General features: G+C 41.1%; 1 protein-coding gene across 1 annotated transcript; it reads left to right on the top strand.

Moving 5' to 3' along the window:
* The first annotated feature begins 1683 nt into the window (after nt 1-1683).
* Nucleotides 1684-22283, top strand: LOC107721984 (matrix-remodeling-associated protein 7-like). The gene is made up of 4 exons (XM_016530213.1): nt 1684-2198; nt 2315-2444; nt 8848-8944; nt 22113-22283. Exons 1-4 carry the CDS (start codon nt 1920-1922, stop codon nt 22225-22227), a joined length of 621 nt encoding a protein of 206 aa, XP_016385699.1. The 5' UTR covers nt 1684-1919; the 3' UTR covers nt 22228-22283.
* The last annotated feature ends 519 nt before the right edge of the window (nt 22284-22802 follow it).

Genomic DNA, 22802 nt, shown 5'->3' with positions numbered 1-22802 from the left:
AAAAAGCTTCTCTTTTAATTGTTTTGTGACATCTGTTGTCTATACATACACATTTTTGGTAACACTTTACAAATTAAAGGGCCTATTTAAAGTTAATTCATTAACCAACATTAAAAGAATAGTTCACCCAAAAATGTAAATTTACTCACCCTCAGACCATCCAAGATGTAGATTAGTTTGTTACTTCATCAGAACAGATATGGAGAAATGTAATGTTACATCACTTGCTCACCCATGGAAGAAGCGTTATGGACCATTTGGCCAGAAGGGGCAGTTTAAAGTTAAAACGTCTTAATGATATATTTGTTTATTTCAAATACACAGCTTTTGGATTACTTACATTATTGTGGATTATTGTAATGCATTTATCAGCTGTTTGGACTCTCATTCTGACTGCACGCATTCACTGCAGAGGATCCATTGGATCCAAGATGGAATGCTAAATTTGTCCAAATCTGTTCCGATGAAGAAACAAACTAATCTACATCTTGGATGGCTTGAGGTTGAGAAATTTTTCAGCCAATTTTTATTTTTGAGTGAACTATTCCTTTATTCCTGTTAACAAATGGAACCTTGTTGTAAAATGCTACCACATTTATGTTTACATACAGAATGTAAATGTATTATTTGAAAATTATTTGATGATGCTTAATGATTATCTTACCTGCTATCAAGAGGCTGGGATCCTGCACATGACCATGCACTGCCCAGGCATATCAAAACCAGCACAAATACCGCAACCTTCATTTCTCCTTTAATGCTTCAAATCAGATTAGAGAAAAATAGATATCAAGCATCCAGCACCACTGATAACAAAACAGCTGAATGTATTTAGACCAACCTTTTCTCGTTCTGGTACTGTGATGGTTCTGCTTCTGGCCCCTATATTGGCTGAAACTGGTGCACAACTCTAAAGCAAGCTACACTGGTCTTTTATACAGTGCGAGATTGACATTAACACCAGAATAACAACTTATTTCCACATCATTAAAACAATTAATAATGAGGGTGATACATAGACATAAAAGCTGATAAGGCAGCTTTTTCTTACAATCTTAGGTGTCACATCTATTTGCACTCTTTGTGGTTTGTACTAGACAAATAACATGTTCGAAGAACTGAAAATAGATAAATTACCCCATTAAACCATTAGTTTTTAAAGGCAAACATATTTTTATTATGCAAATTAGACAAATATTGGCTGATGTAAGGAAATGTTCCAAGCTAATGACTCGAGGTGTACATTTTCAGGCATTTTAAGAAAAGTCAACAGATTATATTTCAAAGGTTCCTATGTCCTTGTGGCAATAATAATAGTGGTGATGATGGATATGGCAGGTGAATGTTTTTTTTTTTTTAAAGAATTTTAGAAAAAAATAAAATAAAACATTCATATTTCTACTTCATTAATATTTTAAAGAGGATTGCCTTACTAAAAATAATGTAAAGATTTTGACTAAACATACATTTAAATATATTTTGTAAATATGGTTTCATATTCATTCATATACGTAATCTGCATTAAAAATGCAAGCATGTTCGTGACACAGATTGTTAAAGGTGTGTAATTTATGAGTGTATGCAAGATTTACACAATTAGAAATTAAGTTATTCGTAATTGCTCGGTGCTTTTTTTTTTTTTTGACTGCTTGTTTCCGAAGCTTTTATTTTGAAAGCAGAACTTCCGCTGAGTAGCTCCAAAAAAATCAATGTATATTTCTGCATGAACTTATCTATAGTGTCAAGTGTAACGTTAGTGATTTCAAAAAGAGATACATTATTCGCAGTTGCATGCTGTTAAAATATGCATTTATCAAAATACGCGCCTCAGCAGATAAGAAAATGCCTACGTCAGCGTTAGTTACTAATAAACGCATAGTTAATCGGATATTGCGAACTAAGAAAGTTATTTCATAGATATGATGGATGGAACCTCAGATTTATTTTGGCCGGCGATGCTGTTTACGCTTCTTGCAATTATAATAGCAGCAGTTTTTATGGGAAGAAATAAAGCTGCGCTGTCAAAGTGCTCCCATCAAACTAGCGCTGCTGCTGTGGAGGAGAGAGCTGGTCCAGACCCCGGGGTTTCCTCACAGTATCACGAGAAACATCATAATGAAACCAGTCAACAGGACATTCAGCTGCAATCTAATGCAAAGAGCCTCGAAGCCAAAGATGAAACTATAAAACATGTAAAGGTAACGATTTATTCTGCTTTATGAATGCTTTTGTAATTGTTTATAAGTCAAATGACAATTACAAACCAATGAAAACATAAAGGAAATGTTAAATGTTAATTCTATCTTCCCCTTAGGATTCAAACTCTGATAATGTGGAAAAAGTTTGCAAGTCAGATTCTCCAGTTCACTCCTCCTTTGGATGGGAGGAGGATTCCTCAGAGTCTGGGATAAGGAATGCCCTGAGGGATTATGCTCAATCACCTGGTATAATAATAATAATAATAATATTTTTGTAGTAACTTCCTGTTTGTCAGTCGTAATATTGTTTATTATTACAAATTGTAGAAAATACTTTTTGGGTTACTATTTCATAAGAATTATATTAGACTGGTTTTAAAGTATTTTTGAACCTCAGATCTGTGAATAATATAAATGTATTCACAGAAGTTATAACCGAATAATTATTTTAATAACAAGAACTATGTTGTATTGTAAGTCTCCATAACATTAGGATCCATGTTTTTTTTCCCTGTGCCACCCACATTATATTTATTATTGTTAAATAGGATTTTAATTATTGATTGTATTATTGTTTAATAATGATTTTAATTTGATATTGTGAAAAAGAAGTGAACTTAATTGAATTAAATGTGCACGTTTGTGTACTTCAAATATTAAAAGTATATATGTTTTACTAATATATAAAAAGCCACTTAAGTGTACTTAAGAGACACTTACACTTTCATGACTATGTTTTTTTAACATCTACACTTAAAATGTGCACTTTGTAATTGTCAAATTAAAACTTTTACTTTAAAGTACATTTAAAATCATTGTTTTAATGATTTTTTTGTCACACTTTAAAGAAGTACTGTACACTTATTTTGATGTGGTGACTAACATACTGGAGCACATGGAAAGTACATGATTACAATTTTAACTGTAGTGTTATCTAATATTACATTTAAATTGAATATATTTTAAATGTACTAATTAACACTTGGTTGAAATGGTTTGATAATAAAAAATGTCCAAGAACTACAGTATACTAATGCAAATAATGTTCAAGGCAAATTTTGTTGACAAGGGTAATTTAATATGACTTTTGTTAAACACAATAAATAAATCAACAAATTCACAGTTTGAGGAGGTTTTGACAAAATCTGAATGTTGCCGGCTTCTCGAGTATTACTGTTTGGTTATTTGGAGGCTGTATTCCTTAATACGTACAGTTAATTTACTGAAAAAAAACTGAAAATTTTCTAGTTAGGGCGCCACATCCAACAATTTTAGCATACATCCCAGTATGAATTCTCCCAGTATAACAGAAGAAAAAGTATTAAGACTTGAAACATTAAACATTTAAATAAAGATAATTGTTTTACCAAGATCAAGATTGAGGATGATTCCCACAAAATTATATTTTCTGCAAGCCTTTTTCAAGATAAATGAAATTGTTTTTTATTTTTCACAATTCACAATTTATGTATATAGTGCAACAGCAAAAACCGATAAAAAAATAAATGTTACATTTGTTTAGAGCATTTTCTATACATACAAATAACTACAAGTCAAACTGCAATACCAAACAGGACCACACGGAGATGACAACAGACCACTAATAGTGTACGATTGCTGTATGTCACTGTTTGTCTTTACCTCCGTTACAATCATCATCCATCTAAACTTTACTGGTGAGATACTGGTTTGCTTTATTCAGCCCATAAAGACTAGTTCTGACTATAGACTGTAAAAAAAAAAGGATAGACAACACACCTTCACTCTCTTACATTGTAAAAAAGTGAAGCCGCCAGTGTCCCAATAGGGCACCGACATCTCGGTCCCAAATCAGCGCAGTAGGCCATGTCCCAAATGGCACACTTCATGTGCACTTGCAGTCTTGCGCACTTACAATGGCTGCCGCGTGTGTGTGTCCATTAAGTCAACGAGACCGTAGGGTGTCCTATTCGTCGTTTTAGCTTTCAGAAGGGTGCTCGCGAGTGCCCTCTTTGCGGCCGCTGTGTGCCCTCGATGCGCACTTCTGCCGAGCCTGCACTGGTGCGAGCTCCGCAGCAGACTTCTACCCGACAGCCAAAGCGGAATTACGTCACTAAAGTGTGGACTCAGAGGATAACCGCGAGGGTTTAGGGTACAATTTGGGACAGGGCCATAGTGAAATCGCCCAAAAAGGGGTGGTACTCCACAGAACATGACTTGATGCTGATTGGACTATATATTCAGAGGCAGAACGTCTCCGTTTACTATCGTAACCTCGGTTCCCTGAAAGCGGGAATGAGACATCGTGGAGATTTCTCCGCCATGGGAACTCCTTCCCTTCAAACCTTTCCTGAAGTCCTATTGGCTCATGCCAGTCCAATTGACTGGCCAATTGTCGCAAAGTATGCAAATCGCATGCTAATACTAACGAGCTCGAGAGGCAGTATAAAATGTGGTGCACGCGACAATTATGTCAGAATCTAATACTGAACGCCGCTTAGCTGGTCGAGCAGTGAACACGGTGATCTCCGCGATGTCTCGTTCCCGTTCTCAGGGAACCGAGGTTACGATAGTAACCGGATACGTTCCCTTTCAAGCTTTCACGAGACATCGCGGAGGTTTCTCTGCTATGGGAATGATATTCAATCCCGCCGTGAGAGAGGTTATGAGCAGCCTGAACAAGCTACACACTCAGCAAGACAGAACACACACATAATTCCCATAACCAATAGCGATGCTTGTAGGCGGGCTCTCAGCTGATAGGTGGAGATAAGCCAATGAGCATCTAAAACCCAGGTATACTAAATTTGCATATCTGGCCGGTAATAACATAGGCTGCGCTGAGAACAGGGCAGAAGCAACAACAATATTGAGAGGGGGGCTGAACAGAGATAACTGTATTAGGCAGCGTAACACATAACATGATGATGGAACTCAAATCGAATTACACATTTAATAACAGGAGCTGCACTGAATACAGGGCAGACAACAACAACAATAGCATAGAGGGCTGCGCAAAGTAGTAACTGTGCGAGGCAGATAACACACATGAATAGAGGTAGCATAACATGAATCAAGCACTCACCGACAGCACTTGGGAATTTAAGGACTGAACGTCCAGCTTGTAAACCTGGCGAAGGTATTCTGAGAAGACCAGCTGGCAGCAAGGCATATATCCTGAATAGACATACCTCTTGACCACCACCCAGGAGGAGGCGATAGCTCTTGTTGAGTGGGCCCTAATGTGAAAGGGGCATTCCACACCTTGGCTCGTATAAGCAGCTGTGATAGCGTCCACAATCCAGTGGGAAAGTCTCTGTTTTGACACGGCCCGGGCCTTCGTACGACCACTGTAGCACAAGAAAAGCTGGTCAGACTGCAGAAAGCTGGCAGAACGGTCGATGTAAGTCCTCAAAGCCCTGACGGGGCACACCGAAATCTGAGCGTCCGCATCATGCGAGGTCGATGACTCAGATGACAGGGCAGAGAGCTAAACAGTTTGCACTCTGAAGGGACTAGATAGGGATTTAGGCACGTAGCCCGGTCTCGGCCGGAGAATGACTGCAGTCACCGGGTCCAAAGCGAATACAATCGCTGTCCAAAGAAAACGCATGTAAATCCTCTATGTGCTTAGCCGAAGCGAGGGCAAGAAGAAGTGCAGTTTTGAGAGATAGCTCCTTCATAGCAACGGATGCTAAAGGCTCGAATGGTGGCTGTGAAAGAGCTCTTAACACCACCTCTAGGTCCCAGGGTGGGACTGAAGGCGTAACACCAGCGGCAATATCTTGATCGGGAGAAACATGTACAGTCTGGCTGCTGGCCAGGATGACGTCAGAGCATCCCCTTCCATCGGGGAGTGAGACAGAGAGAAGAACAGCGGGCAATGCATATTCTCGCTCGTCGCGAACAAATCCACCTCCGCTCTTCCGTAGCGGGCCCAAATCATCCGAACTGGCTCGGGGTGCAACCTCCACTCTCCTTGAGGAATCCCTGTCCTCGAAAGCATGTCCGCCCCGCAGTTCAGGAGACCACGGATGTGCGCTGCTCTGATGGAGAGAAAGTGATGGTCCATAACTGCAGTGGGCGCATGTGTAGTAAACCCAGATGGCATACAGCTGATGCTGCTGCCATGAGTCCCAGCAGCCTCTGAAATTCCTTCAAATGGTGCAGGGAAGACAAAAGGGCCACCGAGCGCTCCCGAGAGAGGCGGGCGTGCATCTCCAACGAGGTCAAACACCCCCCCAGATATGTTATAGACTGACTTGGGGCGAGAATGCTCTTCTGCATGTTGACACATAGCCCTAGGGACTCCAAGTGACAAAGCAGCGTGTCTGTATGGCTGACTAGCATGTCCCGTGAATGAGCTAAAATCATTCAATCGGCTAGCTAGTTGAGAATGCACATCCTGCTCGCTCTGAGCGGGGAAAGTGCTGCATCCATGCACTTCGAGAAAGTGTGTGGGCTAAAGCCAGCCCAAACGGAAGAACAGAGTACTGGTATGCCGTGCCCTCGAAAGCAACCCTCAGAAAGCGTCTGTGATGCGGTGCTATCTGAATGTGAAAGTACTCGTTCTTTAAATCCACAGACACAAACCAGTCCCCGGGGCGAATTTGCGCCAGGATCTGTTTCAGTATTATCATCCTAAACGGACACTTGCAAAGCGGTCTGTTGATAGGCCTGAGATATAGGATCGGGCAGAGTCCCCCATCTTTCTTGGGTACTACAAAATAGCAGCTGTAAAACCTGCTCTCCAGCTCGCTCGGAGGGACTCGCTCTATCACCTTTTTCGCGCAGGCTGCATACCTCTTGTCTCAGAACGGGGGCATTTCGAGACAATGTTAGAGACTGCACCACGCCATTGAAACGGGGTGGTCTGCGTCTGAATTGAAGGGTATACCCATGCTCAATCACACTGAGTAGCCAGCGCGAGATTCCCGGAATAACTTCCCACGCGCTCAGGAACTGACATAGCGGCTTTAGCGGCTTGGTCGTTGTATGTGCCAGCGAGTGCTACGCGGCAATAATCGGTGCGGGCAGCGGCTCCGCACCGCTCTGAGGCGGGGCGAGTGGTGCCGCATCGACTGAGTGAGGAGGGAAAAGCTTTTTTTGTGCGAATGTAACGCATTTTTATTGAACACATGTTTATCAAACACAAACTTGAACAATTTTGGGACAGCTTGCGGCGCTTCGGGGCAGGGCTGCTCTTGCACTCTTCTCTCCTCTATGGGCTGTCAGGACGATGGCTTGGCAGCTGGCGGCAGGCGGGATTCTCAGCGCAGGCTCCTACGCTGGCCGTGGCGCCTCTTCCCGGGTCCCCACACCTTCCTCCACACATCCGGCTCCTGGCGAGGGACAGCAGCGGTCACGGTAGCGGCTGCGGGCCTGGTGTCCCTCCTCTGCGCTGGACCATGCGCCAAACTCGCGGTCTGCTGCTGGAAATTGCGTCTCGGCATCACGTGGCTCATTGCTTTGGCGTGCTTTTGAGCCACCACGAAGTGCTCGATGGACTCCACGGCATCACTGAAGAGGCCGGAGGGAGTCACCGGGACATTAAGGAGAGCTTTACGGTCTGCGTCCTTGAGGTCAGCTAGGTTCAACCATAGGTGCTTCTGAAGGACGACCATAAAGCCCATCGCCTTACCGATCGCCTGAGCAGTGCGCTTTGTGGCCATCAAAGCGAAGTCCGTCGCCGCGCGCAGGTAATTAACGGCGTCCGGTGTGAGGGCTCCGCCCTCTGCCGTCTGCAGGAGCTTCGCCTGAAACACCTGCAGCACCGCCATGGCATGCAGCGCTGACGCCGCCTCACTGTCCGCTGCGTAGGCCTTGTTAGGGAGGTGGGCGGTGGTCCTACACGGCTTAGACGGGAGGCTGATGTCAGAGCCCAGGGTTTTGGCCGCTGCAGGGCATAGGTGCGTGGCGACAGATTCCTTGATGGGGGGAGTGGGCACGTAACTGCGGGCCTCCGCCCCGTCCACGTGTGAGAATATGGCCTGCATGTTTGATTGGACACGCGCCGATTGGGGCGCAGACCATGTCTACACAAGTTGTTTGTGGACATCGGGGAAGAAGGGGACCGATGCCCTCGAATCAGCTTGCCGCGAGAGGATCTAAAATACCAGGAGTCGAGCTTACTCTTGGCAGGCTCCTCCAGAGAGCTCCAGGTAAGCTCGAGCTCCTGGACAGCTTTCGTCATGACCCTCACAAGCTCCTCCTGGAGGTCTGGGGGCCCCTCGCTGTCAGCGCAGTCACGCTCCGATCCCGCCCAATCCTCTTTCTCTGAGGCCGAGATGGACATTGAGTCTTCATCCTCTTCCTCCTGGCCGAACAACATGAAGTCTGCGATGCTCGGAGGAGGGTGGAAGCTGCCCTCGGGGATGGTGACTGGGGAAGGGAGTGACCACTGAGGATGGCGGCGCGGTGAGTCGATGCTCCCACATCCGGGAGGAGGAGGTGTCTCGTGAAACCTCAAAAAGGGAACAAACCGTCTAGAACCGTGATTGCTGTGGTTGAATGTGATAGAAAAAAATCCCTCCCTTTTGCACTTTTTTGTGGTGCATCGCCCTATCACCCTAATTAAGAAACTGCACCTGAATTCACTCATGTTTTGTAGGATAAGAAATTTGTGAACATACTGCAGCAGTTTGACACTATATCTTCCACTCTGCAATAGATGCTGAGAAGAAACCCTTGAGGTACATGGCTGGCATGCTGAGGACCTGCCAGCTTGAAAAGATGATGACCAAAGAAGAACTGGAGGAAGAGCAGAGGTGATTTCTTCTTAACTAAATGTCTTGTAATTTCAGCAATCCTTGCTAAAGTCCTGTTGGATAGTGAGAACATTTAAGGTAGTGTAGGCGATTTCGGAAAGGCTAGCAATAGCAAGCTAGCTTTGAAAGCAAGATCCCCCTGCATAATCATTCTGCAAAGCCACGCCTCCTCCAAAACACATGAACAGCACATACAGACGATAACCAGCGATACGATGAGAGATGGCGTTGGTGGAGGGTTGAATGCAACGCTGTCAGATTACCTCATGTCTCATTCATCGGTATGGAAGGTAGTAATGGGAGAAATTAACCTTTTTGAAGCTTCGAATCAATAGAGTGGGGGAACTCTGAAGTCACTTTGTAGGCGGATCGGCTGTTAGCATCACACTGGTTCCCTCGACAAAAAGCCAATAGGATTTTTCCATAGGCTTTTGTATCATTGCAAAAAATAAGCTCTGTGTTCAATCATAGTTCATGAAACGTACACGTTTTGACCATCAAGATAATCTTCACAAAATATATTTTATGAATTTTGAAGCCTAAATAAAAGCGCCAGAACTTAAAAGCTAAACTTAGGATATAAAAAAACGACAGCACTACGGTTGCTCGCCTTCAACGTCACCACCACCATGCTCCCGACAACTTATTTTTAACATTGAAAAGGAAAAGGATGAAAACAGTGAAAAGGATTTACTCCTGTGGATGAATTTTAACCCACGCTACATGAACCTTTTCATATAAACTGGAATAAATACAAAACTAGAGTCAAAATAAAACTGAAATGAGACCTTATAATAAATCGCATAGTGAATAAATGAAATAATCATAACTAAAGGACATGAAAGCATGTATTTCTGTACATTTCGAAACAAGGTGCATTAAAAGTCAATAAATCCTTGATTAATATGAATATTTTTAATTAAAAACGTATCTCCACGTAACTATTCAATAAAATTCTAGTGCATTTATTCTATTAAATAACAGCAGAGTGAGCAAGTTTTTGGATATGGTAAGATTAAACTTATTTTAGTGAATAAAGTACCACATTTCAGCTATCGTTTTGTTAGGGTGGGTACACAAAATGTTATTTTATCCTTGCTTCTAGAAAATCCTCAATCTTTCTGCTTTCTAACAGCTTCATGTGGCCGTAAACATTGAATTTTAACGTGGCTTTAAGCACTATGCATCGTTAAGGTTTCACTTTCACCGTGACTAAGCAGGTAAATGTGGTGTTTACATGGAATAATCATATGAGTTTACCTTATGGTGCGAACCCAGAGTCTCAGCATCAGTAGGAAAGCGATAAAACAAGCATCTTCCTTCTGAACTATTAATTGGTTATTCTACAATTAATTGTACTATAAATTATACTACAATTGGAAAATACTGTAAATTTATAAACTTTTTGGCATGTCTCTTTGGATTTGAGACTTTAGTCTTTGCAACTTTACAGATCTTCTTTATGCACTAAGAGCTTGTAACACTCCAAAGAGAAAGGAAAAACTGAAATCGCATTAATGTCTCTGACAGTGCCTGTAGTGCCATTTAGCAACTTGTTAGCAACAGTCTTTTTTAAGAAACGTAACAGTTTTAAAAAATCATGAGTGGGGTGTAACTGGTGTGTTTTATGTCACAGAATAAAACGTGAAAGTATCTTGAGCTTGTGTGAACCACGGGTGCCTGTAGTGCCATTTAGCAACTTGTTAGCAACAGTCTTTTTTAAGAAACGTAACAGTTTTAAAAAATCATGAGTGGGGTGTAACTGGTGTGTTTTATGTCACAGAATAAAACGTGAAAGTATCTTGAGCTTGTGTGAACCACGGACCTTATTTTAGGGGATTTAACCAAACTCCCATTCAAAAAACCCACTGACTCTGGGACGATGGAACCGAAAGTGCTAAAATGCTAACTCGCTTCTGGGTTTTTGCCTACAAAGTGACAGCATAGTTCCACCACTCTATTGAACCAATTGCTTCACAAAATGATTCACCGTTTCGAAGCGCTCGAAACACCACACGCTGGTGACACCTGCTGGTCAAATCTGTGTAAATGCAACAAAAACTCATGCCAAAACAAGCATAAAAACATTTTACAAACCCATTGCAAATGTTTTATTGAAAGTATAATACATTAAATGCAATTCAAATAATAAAATACCATTCAATATGAAGTGTCTGAATAATATGTTTTTAATTATTATTATTATTAATTTGCAGGGCTTGTTTTGTTTGTTTTATGGAGAGCTTGTCTATACAGGCCAATAAGAGACTATTAACTACTACTCATGCTTTTAATTACACAAATGTCTCATTAAGAATGCATACAAATTGATAAAACTGATCCGAGATCAGATAAAAACCATAGATGCTGGTTCAATGGTTCGCCACTGGGGGACAATCTCAATGAACTCCCATGATTCACGGGGTCACAGAGATCATCGCCCTCCATTGGCAAACCATTGAAATGTCAAAACGTTTCGAAAGTTATGACATAACAAAACCTCGTTTACTGACATAACGTGTCTTTGGCAGTTTGATAAGTGCTCCGAGCCACTGTTTCGATGATTCAAAATGATTCGCAAAGTTTTCGAAGCTTCATGAAGCAGTGCTTTGAAAGCGCACATCAATAATGGAAGGATATTCCGGACTATTTTCAAAAGGAATTGCAAATTGTATTTTCAATAGAGCTTTCCATATGTGGATGTGGACATTATCCAAATGCTATTACAAATCTTGCATTACCATTTGCATTTTTGCTTTCGTGAACGCACAGTGACTGCCAAATTTCAAATGAAAAAGCAAAGTCCTTTTGCAACTGTATTTCCCATGTCTTACGAGTTATGACCTTGTCATATTTAAATAGCAATATTAATTTGCACGTCTGTTTTTTCACTCTCTGCCGCATGTAACCTGCCAAAACTCAAATGGAATCGCAATTCCTTTAGCATTTGAATTTCCGATGCCTTACAAGGAAACCTGTCAATCAGTGTCAGGGGTGGGACTATACTATGGGGCATGTATGGGAAGTGACGTCACTCACATACGATTGTGCCGAATGCTTTGAACAATGGAGGTATTTGATAAAGGCACCACAAAAGGCATCTGCCACAAAACCTGCCACAACAGAAGGCAGCTGCCAATCCGGTAGATACGTGTGAACGAACAGACAACCTGGGTCTATTCTTTGGCACTTTACACAATAAATAATTCTGTCATTTTTACCCCAAATGCAGTGGCTGTCCCCTGCTACCAGCGGGAGTTACAACGGTATGCATAATAGGTCAATATTCACCATTAACCAAATGCTTTTCACCTGCCTCATGATCTCTCACTGTTTATACTACGATTGATGCATGTAACAGATCTACACTTATTTACCTATTTGCCACCTTACCTTATATTTTACTATATTTTACTCACTGTTTACACTCCGATTGATGCATGTGACCAGTGGCGTATCGCACATCTGTGATGCACCCCGCAAAGAACGAGATGGGGCCCCTCCAATCAGTAGTGATGTCATGTAACCTATGAAAATATATTGTGCACCTGCTGTAACATACTACTGAGTCTGCCTCCCCATTTACATAACTGATTTAACAGTAATTAATGTGGTGAATTATCATTACATTGATTCATTTGACGCTATTACTGAATAACATTATATAGGCTATTCGATTTGGGAATTTGATATTGCTTTTGTTTTTAGTCAGACTGAAATCCCTGCAGGGATAAATATTTAATCTATGAACGTGGAGGCAAAAGTGCCGCTGCTCTGATTTGATTGTTATTGTAACAATAGTAGGAGGATCCTTCATCAATAATAATACACAAACATCTGTTATAGGCCCCTGGGGGCGTATTACAGAAAGATTAGTTGCGTTGCTGTCTATGCATGGTCAGACAGCTCTCAGATTCCATCAAAAATATCTTAATTTGTGTTCCGAAGATGAACGAAGGTCTTACGGGTTTGAAATGACATGAGGGTGAGTAATTAATGACAGAATTTTCATTTTTGGGTGAACTAACCCTTTAAGCCTAACATTATAAATATATTAGGTTACACCAACAAAACTAAATTTAAAGGGGTCATAAACTGAGAAATCAAAATTCCCTTGATCCTTTGACATATAAGAGGTCATTGTACTATAAGTTTCAGAACTCAAAACTTTCTCGTTAGTCTAAAAACAGCTTATATTGAAGCCAGTCTGCCAAAACGACAGGTTGTGGAATGTGCCACTTTATGACATTATGCCTCCGCAGAAGAAGATTAACGCCTGCTTTGACAGCACTGCCTGCTTAGTGCCGCCCACCGGTTCCATTAGACATGGAAAAGGGTAGGGTTATTTCAGGTTTAGGCTTGGAGGAGGATGGATGTTTGAGCACAATCAGTTTTTTTGAATGTTGAGGCTCGAGATGTAAGAATGTCACTTTACACCCTCCTCGCCAACAAAGAAGGGGCTCAATATTATGAAGTGCAAAATGTGCCAACTCTAAGGCTTACCAGGAGAAGAAGGAGCAGTCTACCCTTCTGTCGCCATCAGATTTTTGAATGGGATTGATAGAGACCGCAGACGACAGACCGGTGTTGTGTAATATTCAGTTCCCATGAAATACTGTTTCAGCAGGTGGAGTTTACATGAATATTCATTAGTTCCCCATATTGTGGGCGTGTCCTTGAGACAACGCGCAAATGAATTGAACTGAAAATAATAGTACAGGCTCCTCAAATAGCAACTTGTTTAATGGATTATTTCGAAAAGGTAACAAAGTTTCAGTGTTAAGCATTAAAGCATTAACTGCAACAGTGTCAAAACAATGCATAGTTTGTGTAATATAAAGTGTCTGTGCTGTTATGCCTAATTGATTACAGGCACACAGCAGAGAAAACAAGCTAATAACCTGTGCTAACCCTGGCTAATATAGTTTTTTACTGAATCACTAAATCAACAATGAACTGACTTTAACTGATAAACTAAATGTTTTCTATTGTCCTCTTGCATTATCAGCACACGTTTTTCCTGTTTTCGAAAGCATAACCGTCTGTATGGTACTTTGATGTCATACACCGATCGGTCTGCACACGCAAACAAAGCCAAAACCTAGATATTTTAGGCAATATAGAAATCCTGGCCAGGACGCGTCCTGGGAAAATGGCACGTATGGTCACCCTAAATAAAGGTGACTTGACTTGGCTTGACTCTTTGATGTGTTTAACGTTTTATAAATTTCATTTGTGAGACTCTAATTTTTGTTTGAGTAGTTTAATAGCCTACCAAGTTGTCATTGATGACTAGTACTGCAGTGTGTTTACAACAATGCTTGAAATAAACCTCTACAAATGTATCTGTGGCCTAATAAAATGTATATAAGCAAGCCTGGTGTGAGTATCCCGTGTTCTTTTTTTCATATTATATTGGGATATATCCCATATATCCCATATATCTTATATATAATATTATATATTATATAATTAAAGTCACACAAGTAAATGTGCATTAAATGTGCAAATGTGTCACATATTTTCTTTATTATAATTTTTTTTTAAACATCAAAATCTTTCCACATTCACCTATTTGGGACTCACCAGTCTCCAAGTACTAATAGACTATAATAGATTAAAGGTATAAGTACACCCAAAAATGACAACTCTGTCATTATTTACTCACTCGTTCAAATTCAAAAACACTGACACATTTCTACAAAAGAATAAGTCATAGATAATCCACAAGATGAAGAAGTTCTCACACACAAGGTAACATCAAACAATACCGGACAACATAAGGAACAGAACGGGGAGTACTTATACTAACACAGGTGAACAGAATGAACTAATCAGACACGAGGGAAAACTAGGTCAAGGGAAACATGAGGAAAGAAAACAAACTAAAAGTCCATGATTGTGACAGTACTCCCCCCTTCGGCCAGGCGCGACTTCGCGCCGTAACAAAAACAACAATGGAGGGAGGGAGGGGACTAAGGAGGAGGACAAAGGAGTGGAGTTGGGATGGTAACAAGGGACTGCGAAGGGCAGGCAGGAAGGCAGGCAGATGACCAGGGCGGCGACGACGGAGGGAGGAGCCAGGAGGAACCATGGCGGACCAGACGGAGGGAGGAGCCAGGATGGAGACAGGAGCCAGGACGGAGACAGGAGGAACCATGGCGGACCAGACGGAGGGAGGCACCAGGACGGAGACAGGAGGGACTTGGAGCAGGAGGAGGAACCAGGCGGAACCCAGACCGCAGCCAACATGATGGCCCACGGTGGAGCCGATGGAGAGAGGAGCCATGGTGGAGGAAGGGCTGACGACTCCAGGGTGCCGACCAACAGTGGCGGAGCAGAGCCAGAGCGACAGAGGACCAAAGTGGAGCTGGAGAGAGGGAGGATCCCAACGGAGCCGGTGGGACGGATCGACGAGGCGCAGCCGGAGGAGTGGAGTCCTGAGGCGATGGCGGGTCAACGACTGACCAAGGCGGAACCGGAGAATCGAGGGAGCCCTGGACTAATGGGCCACGGCGAAGAGGAGGGAGCTAAGAGCCATGGTTGAGCCACTGGGTCGATGGGCCGAGGCGGAGTCTGGGTTTCAGAGGCTGGAGGCGGAGATAAGGGATCCTCCAGCCACAACGCCGATGGAGACTGGCCAACCCACGGCGAACCCACATCAGAGATGGTGGGCTGAAGGTGAGCTGAAGGGCTGACAGGGGACAGCAGAGGCGGTGGTGAGGACTGATGAAGAGGTGGTGGGAGAAGGAGGCTGGGTGGGAGCTTTGAGCAGTCCGGGGGTTCAGGAATGGTGCTGCCCACACACACCAGATGGCCACTCCCAGCACTGGGAGTGCCAGAGATAGGGGAATGACTTCCATGGTCGTGATGGGGCAGACAGACATTTCAGGGCAGATAGATAGTTCAAAAACGGCCTCCTTGGCCCTAACAGGACAGACAGAGACTTCAGACAATGACGGGAAACTGGTTAGTTCTGAATAAAAGTCTATCAGATCCCTTGAATCCTGCCTCAGTTCACCCTCAGTGGTGGTACAGTGGGCGGGGCATTCGTCTGTGTCCTCGTTCTCCACTGTATCATCCCTCGTTGCCGGTTCTCGCACCTGGTCAGATGATCCGTGAGGCTCTGACTCCGGGGCGATCCTCAGCTCTGTCGCTCTTGCTTGCGATGGCTCGTTGGTCGTGGCCGGCTTTGGCTCTCTGTCTGCGGCGGGCTCGGGCAAACATTCCGCGCTGCGGGGTGATGTTCGGCTGGGCTCTGGGTCTGGAGTGGGGCTGGCGATGGTGAATGGAGAGTCATTGCTCACCAGCGCCCACTCCGGGGGCATCAAACAATACCGGACAACATAAAAAACAGAACGGGGAGTACTTATACTAACACAGGTGAACAGAATGAACTAATCAGACACGAGGGAAAACAAGGTCAAGGGAAACATGAGGAAAGAAAACAAACTAAAAGTCCATAATCGTGACAGACACAGGCTACGCCAACAGACTATCTTACATTTTATTAGGCCACAGATACATTTGTAGAGGTTTGTAGAGGTAGGAATTGGGTTAAGTGTATATTTTTGGACAGTAATTTTGATCCAGGATCAACAAAAGGCGTCAGATAGGTGACCAACGGTAGTGCTCCACAAACTATGGATTGTGTAATTTTGTGTGATACCTTTCACCTGAAAGACAAGAATTTCAAGTATGCAATTTAGATTTAGAAAATATTATAACTACAAACAGTTTGACCTTATGGGATTAAAAATGGAATTAAATATCTTAGGTAGCCTACCTCTTCGCAAATATTTTTTAGCATATTGCCGAAGTAGTTGAACCCCATCGGCTCCCTGGTAAACCACTGTCGCCGTGATTTTGCCAAGTAAGACATGTTCCTGGATAAACATGTTTTGTTGATCCTGGATCAACATTGCGGTCCAAAAATATAGACCTAACCCAATCCCTACCCCTAAACCTAACCCTACCCATAATTTATTCCTAAAATCAGAGGGAAATGATAGGTGAATAACAAGGGTGTAGAAGCATCTAACCCTGATTTTAAGCCTAAAACTGACATTTATTGAAAACTGGAATGTTGTTCCAAGATCAACAAGGATGTCGATGCAGGAACATGTTGTTGTGAAATCACGTTCACCGTGAAAGACACTTCAGTGTTCTCGAGTTTGCATAAAGGTTTATGCCTATGATGCAGATAAAAGTCTCTGGCATTAGATGGACACTTTGATAGGCATTTTTTAAAACTGTCCACAGGACAAAGTGGGTCACCAGGACACGCAAACATAAATCCTCGTACATTTTCTCTATCCGATGCACTGGGATCCTTGTGATTTTTTTTGTTTCTGGGTTATGCGCCAGGGTCAGGTACTCCAGGCCATTCTCATCTTGCCGGAGAACAAAAGACTCTTTTGATAGGTTTCGTTTTCCTTCTCTACCCCTCCGTGCAAAACACAACTGTATCTCAAACCAAACTTTTCGTACAAGACCGTTGGGTGTTAAAGGGGAGAGTGCGGGTACATTTCTAATTTTGATGAACGCTGGTGTCTTTTACATTTTTCCTGTGGCACTTTATAATTGATTTAAAGATGGCATTGCTTGATTTGAATTCTTTATCATTTATGATGTTGTGTTTTGTGATGCGACGGTTAATACCTGCTCTTAGACACATCAGAATTGCGACGCAGTATTCGAGTCCGGTGTAGGCTAGTTTGAACAGAGGCATAACACTCTCGCAAGGTCTCATTAAGAAGAGAAGCAGAGAAGGTCTCAACATCAGCACTTTTTTGTCTCTGATACAAAAAGTCTTTGAATGTGTTAACTGCCCATTTAGTCCTCTTTTTTGTGTTAACCTCATCCTTGTCATCTTCTATCTGCTGAGCTCTGCTGGTGTTAATTCCTTGCGCTGTTTTTCGTTACATTTCTCACTTACCGTTATGTTCTCCAGTTCGTCTAGTTCATCTTGTGCCTCTGCCCATTTATCAAAATTGCCATATTCACCAAATAAGTTAAATGACACGCGGAAATAATCCATTAAGCTAAGTAAATCGGAAGTGTTTATATGCTGTCTCTGTATAACTGTAACTGTATGTTACTATGGTTACCAATGTTTATAGGTAGCACATTAATTTAGAACGGTGATTAAACTGACTTGGAACTACCTGTGCATTAAACGGTTTTAATGCATACCTGCCAGCCAATCAGAATTGATTATTCGGACAGCGTTTTTAACCTAAATCACAGCAGCGTACATCTATGAAGGGTGTAGGCTGTCAAACATATACAACTGTTAGCCAATCATAGCAGTGGGTGTTACGTCCGAGTCTACAATCCACCACGCATATTCAAACAGAGCGTTCCGATGAGGGGGTCAAAACAGGACAGAAAATAGCCTATTACTTCTAAATTATGTTTTTTTGATGTCTAATTTTTGATAACATTATAAGTGGGTCTCAGAGAATAGTACAAAATAATAAAAAAGGCAGTCCATGACCCCTTTAAGGGTAAGAACAGGTAGAAATAGCGCTTTCACATAATTGCATGTTACCACTTTTTTTTTTTTTTACAGTGGGAAATAAATGCTTAACGTAAAACTTTGTGTGTTGCGTTCGTATTCTGGGCACTTCAGCAGAGTTTGACCGTTTAATATCACTGTCTTAATGTATAAGCCACGTTAAGCATAAAAATATTCACTTCGATTATGGTGCGGTTGTCTTAGAAGTATAGAGTTTATGACAAGTTAAATGTGAGAGAAAATAGATTTTCCTAGTTGATGTTTTAGAACATTATTAAGCCACGTTAAGAGTTTTTCCACACACTTTTCCACTCCACTGCACTACCTTTGCGCTCACGTCTAGCGTCTTTTCTTTTTGCGACGCTCAAGTCAAAAGAATTAAAAAAAAGAGACGCTAGACTTTTTCCAAATCCCACTGCCGTGTCTTTCATATTTCAAAGCAAAAACATGTTCTGTGTGATTTGCGAATGCCTTTTAGTATGTCCTGAGACGGGGCCCCCACGCACCACGGTGGCTGCGGGGGTGTCCCGTACGCCAATGCACATGACCATAAAGAAAATGCTACTACTCCTATCTGTCTGCCCCAGATGACACTTCTCCAGTCAGATCTAGGCGCAGCTGTCACAGAACATGCCACAGCCAAGGTGAGTAACTTAATATACTGTGGCTGTAAGCAGTGAGAGATCTTGAGGCAACGCGTGCTCCATTATGGATTAAAAGAGAGGAATTCAATATAATACAATAAGTGTCTGTTTGCTCACGTGCATCAATCGGAGTGCAAACAGTGAGAGATGTTGAGGCAGGTGAAAAGTTTGGTTAATGGTTAATTTTGACCTATTGTGAGTGACGTCACTTCCCAATACATGCATGCCCCATAGAATAGTCGCACCCCTGACACTGATTGACAGGTTTCTGTGCAAGGCATCTTAAATTCAAATGCTAAAGGAATTGCGATTCCAAGTGAGTTCTGGCAGGTTACATGCGCAACGCAGAGAGAGTGAAAAAGCAGACGTGGTAATTAATGTTGCTATTTAAATATGACAGGGTCATAACTCATAAGACATTGGAAATACAGTTGCAAAAGGACTTTGTTTGTCCATTTGAAATTCGACAGTCACTGTGCATTTGCAAAAGCAAAAACGTAAATGGTAATGCAAGATTGGCAATTGCGTTTGGATTATGTCACAATTTATGTGCCCACATATGGAAAATGCAATTGAAAATACAATTTGCAATTCCTTTTGAAAATAGTCCGCAATATCCTTCCATACACCGATGAGAAATCATTATAGTATAAAGCGCACAATATTATAATAATAACGCCTTCCATTTTCGCTCGGTCTGCAGTAGCATAATGGAACGCGCTGATGACGTATCATGTCTGTATAAACAGGGTGTGCAGAGGTATGCAAATACATACATTGACATGCAGGTAGGACAGCCTATCGTAATCTTTGGACCAAAGATTTTGATTGGACGAACATTTTGTGGTCCTAAACCTTCCACAGGTGATATATATTAAAAAAATTAAAATATTTAGACCGCTTAACTTAGTGATTGCTATCGGGATGTGAAGAGACTTTCAACCAGCATAACAAAAAATGTTTTTGAACCAAATCACCTACCCTGCCTTTAAAAGTAATGAATTATAATATTGCGTTAGGCCTACTCCCTAAAAAAATAACTAATTGCGTTACTTAGCTACTTTTTATGGAAAGTAATGCATTACATTACTTTTGCGTTACTTTTTCTCATCTGGGCTGGGCTTGCTTGCTTGTTTTTAATATAAAAAGTTCTATTTTGGCAAATGTAAAAGCTCTTTCATTCCCTCAGGTTGAAGGAAATGTAAATTCAAAAATTTTGAAACATTCCTTTCAGTTGTGCTGCCATTCTGGATTGCATGGGAAAAAAATAGTATGCTTTCTAGGATTCTATTGAATAGGATACTTTTCTTCTCAATCACAAAGAAACACAAATGTTATGTTGATCTAAAGTCATTTTTGCTTAATAGTATTCTTGAATTAGATCATCGAAGGTCTGCACTCTGCAGTAAAGCCATTGGTTAATAAAATGGGATTAAATACAAAAATAATTTTTGTGTTAACATTTATTTGTTGCAGGTATGCATTTCACTGTTTTTATTCATTTCGAGGAATACCGAATCTGTTTTTGTGCACATGAGATGAGTAAATGTATGTTGACATTTAATCTAGAAATGCAGTGAGCATTATGTGTACACAGCGCACACAATGCCACTGCACTTAGTTACTCCCGGTTTCTCCCAACATGGGGACAGGAGAGCTGTCAGTCAATAAATGGGAAAACAAAGTAACTGGCATTACATATTTAAAAAATGAACTCCGATATTTTCTTCTAAATTAAAAAGTAATGGGTTACATTACTAGTTACTTTATAAAAGTAATCTGAATACATAACCCATGTTACTTGTAATGCGTTACCCGCAACACTGATTATAAATGTCTTTACTGTCACGTTTGATCAGTTTAATGCACCATGTGTAAAGTGTAAGGTTCACCTTGAGTAATTCATCAAGTCTTACCCTTGTTTACTTTGTATTTTGCTTTTCTAGTTTGTTCTCAGAGACTCACAGGATGTGTTTTCATATCTTGATGATTTATGGCCCATACAAACAATCAGTTTGTATTCACTCCCTCCACCCATAACAAACATTTTGAAATAAATTTTCTTAAATAGTCTGCAAACAGTTCTGTCAAGCATGTTCACTTTAATATTCTACTTCCATAGTTTAAAATGTGCTCCTGCTTGCATTAACATTTGGCATTTGTTGATTATTCAACTAAGTAAACAAAATGCATTTTCTGTTTGAACAGCATACGCTTTAACACACCTCAGTGTGTTAACAGTTACAGTTTACAGTTTATCTTTATGTTAGATAAACTCATCATTACAGACTGAAGGTTTCAGGCTATTCGAGTTTTCTGTTTGCCTATTGTTCCTTTAGTCCTGGATAAGAACGTCATACCTGTACGAATGTGAATTCACACCATTTATTATTTGGATAGGATATAAAATAATTTTATTATTTTATCTCAGCTAAATTAAACTGCTCAAGTTTTATTCTTCATTTGTACATCACTTTGCATTAATATATATAAATAGGCTACTGATAAATGAAAATCTCTGCAACGTCAGTTCAAGTGTCTAACATCATTATACAATTGCAGTTTACATAGACCTTGCAAAATTAATCTGCAAAATGTTAATAATAATATCAAAATAAGAGGATCATAAAAATTGCATGTTCCATAAGACAAAATAATAGCTGAATTTAAAAAAAATGACCCCATTCAAAAATGTACATACAGTACACTTAATTCTTAATACTGTGTGTCGCTACCTGGCTGATCAATGACTGCTTTCTGATGTTTTGCGATAGTTGTTCATAAGTCCTATGTGAAACTGCACACTGTTGTTCAGAAAAATCCTCCAGGTCCTGCACTTTCTTTGGTTTTCCAGAATCGTAAGCATATTCGGGCATATTTGAACCCTTTCCAGCAGTGACTGACTGTCTTTTTACGCTAAACTTACTGCCACAACCGTAGATATTAATTTAAAAATTGAACATCTGAGATTTGTGTTTAATAAAGTGTACATGTTTTGTTTCAGGGTTCAGCGAGAGCAGTTAGCTGCCATCTTCCAGCTGCTCAAAGAAAAACAAGACACATTTGGTGAGGTGACAGAGAGCGATTTACAAGAACAGCTTAAACTCTATTCTGTTTAACAGATCAGCAGATAAGACTGTACTGGCAAACACTGTCTAGATTCAAATGATATATTCAAATACCATTTTAAAGGAGTTTTCAAGTTGACCTCAGTGAACCTATTCCCTGAAATATTTGATTGTGTGAAGCGAGAGCAGTTAGCTGCCATCTTCCAGCTGCTCAAAGAAAAACAAGACACATTTGGTGAGGTGACAGAGAGCGATTTACAAGAACAGCTTAAACTCTATTCTGTTTAACAGATCGGCAGATAAGACTGTACTGGCAAACACTGTCTAGATTCAAATGATAGATTCAAATACCATTTTAAAGGAGTTTTCAAGTTGACCTCAGTGAACATATTCCCTGAAATATTTGATTGTGTGAAAAAAGGGTTTGTTTATGACTTATATGTATATTATATGCATTTATTGGTCATTATTATACAAAATATAAGTAATGAGGAATCAAAAAATCTGGAAACGTTCAGTAGAAAATTAAGTAGTAGTCTTTTTGTCTTCTTTTTATTTGTGCTTTAGCTTCAATTAATGGTTATGGTGCATGTCAGTTCAAACCAAATCCATGTTAAATACAGTAT

The sequence above is a fragment of the Sinocyclocheilus rhinocerous genome, unplaced genomic scaffold (assembly GCF_001515625.1).
Source record: "Sinocyclocheilus rhinocerous isolate Xijiao unplaced genomic scaffold, SAMN03320098_v1.1 scaffold1385, whole genome shotgun sequence".
NCBI classification, from domain to species: Eukaryota; Metazoa; Chordata; class Actinopteri; order Cypriniformes; family Cyprinidae; genus Sinocyclocheilus; species Sinocyclocheilus rhinocerous.
This window is presented reverse-complemented; position numbering and strand designations above follow the sequence as displayed.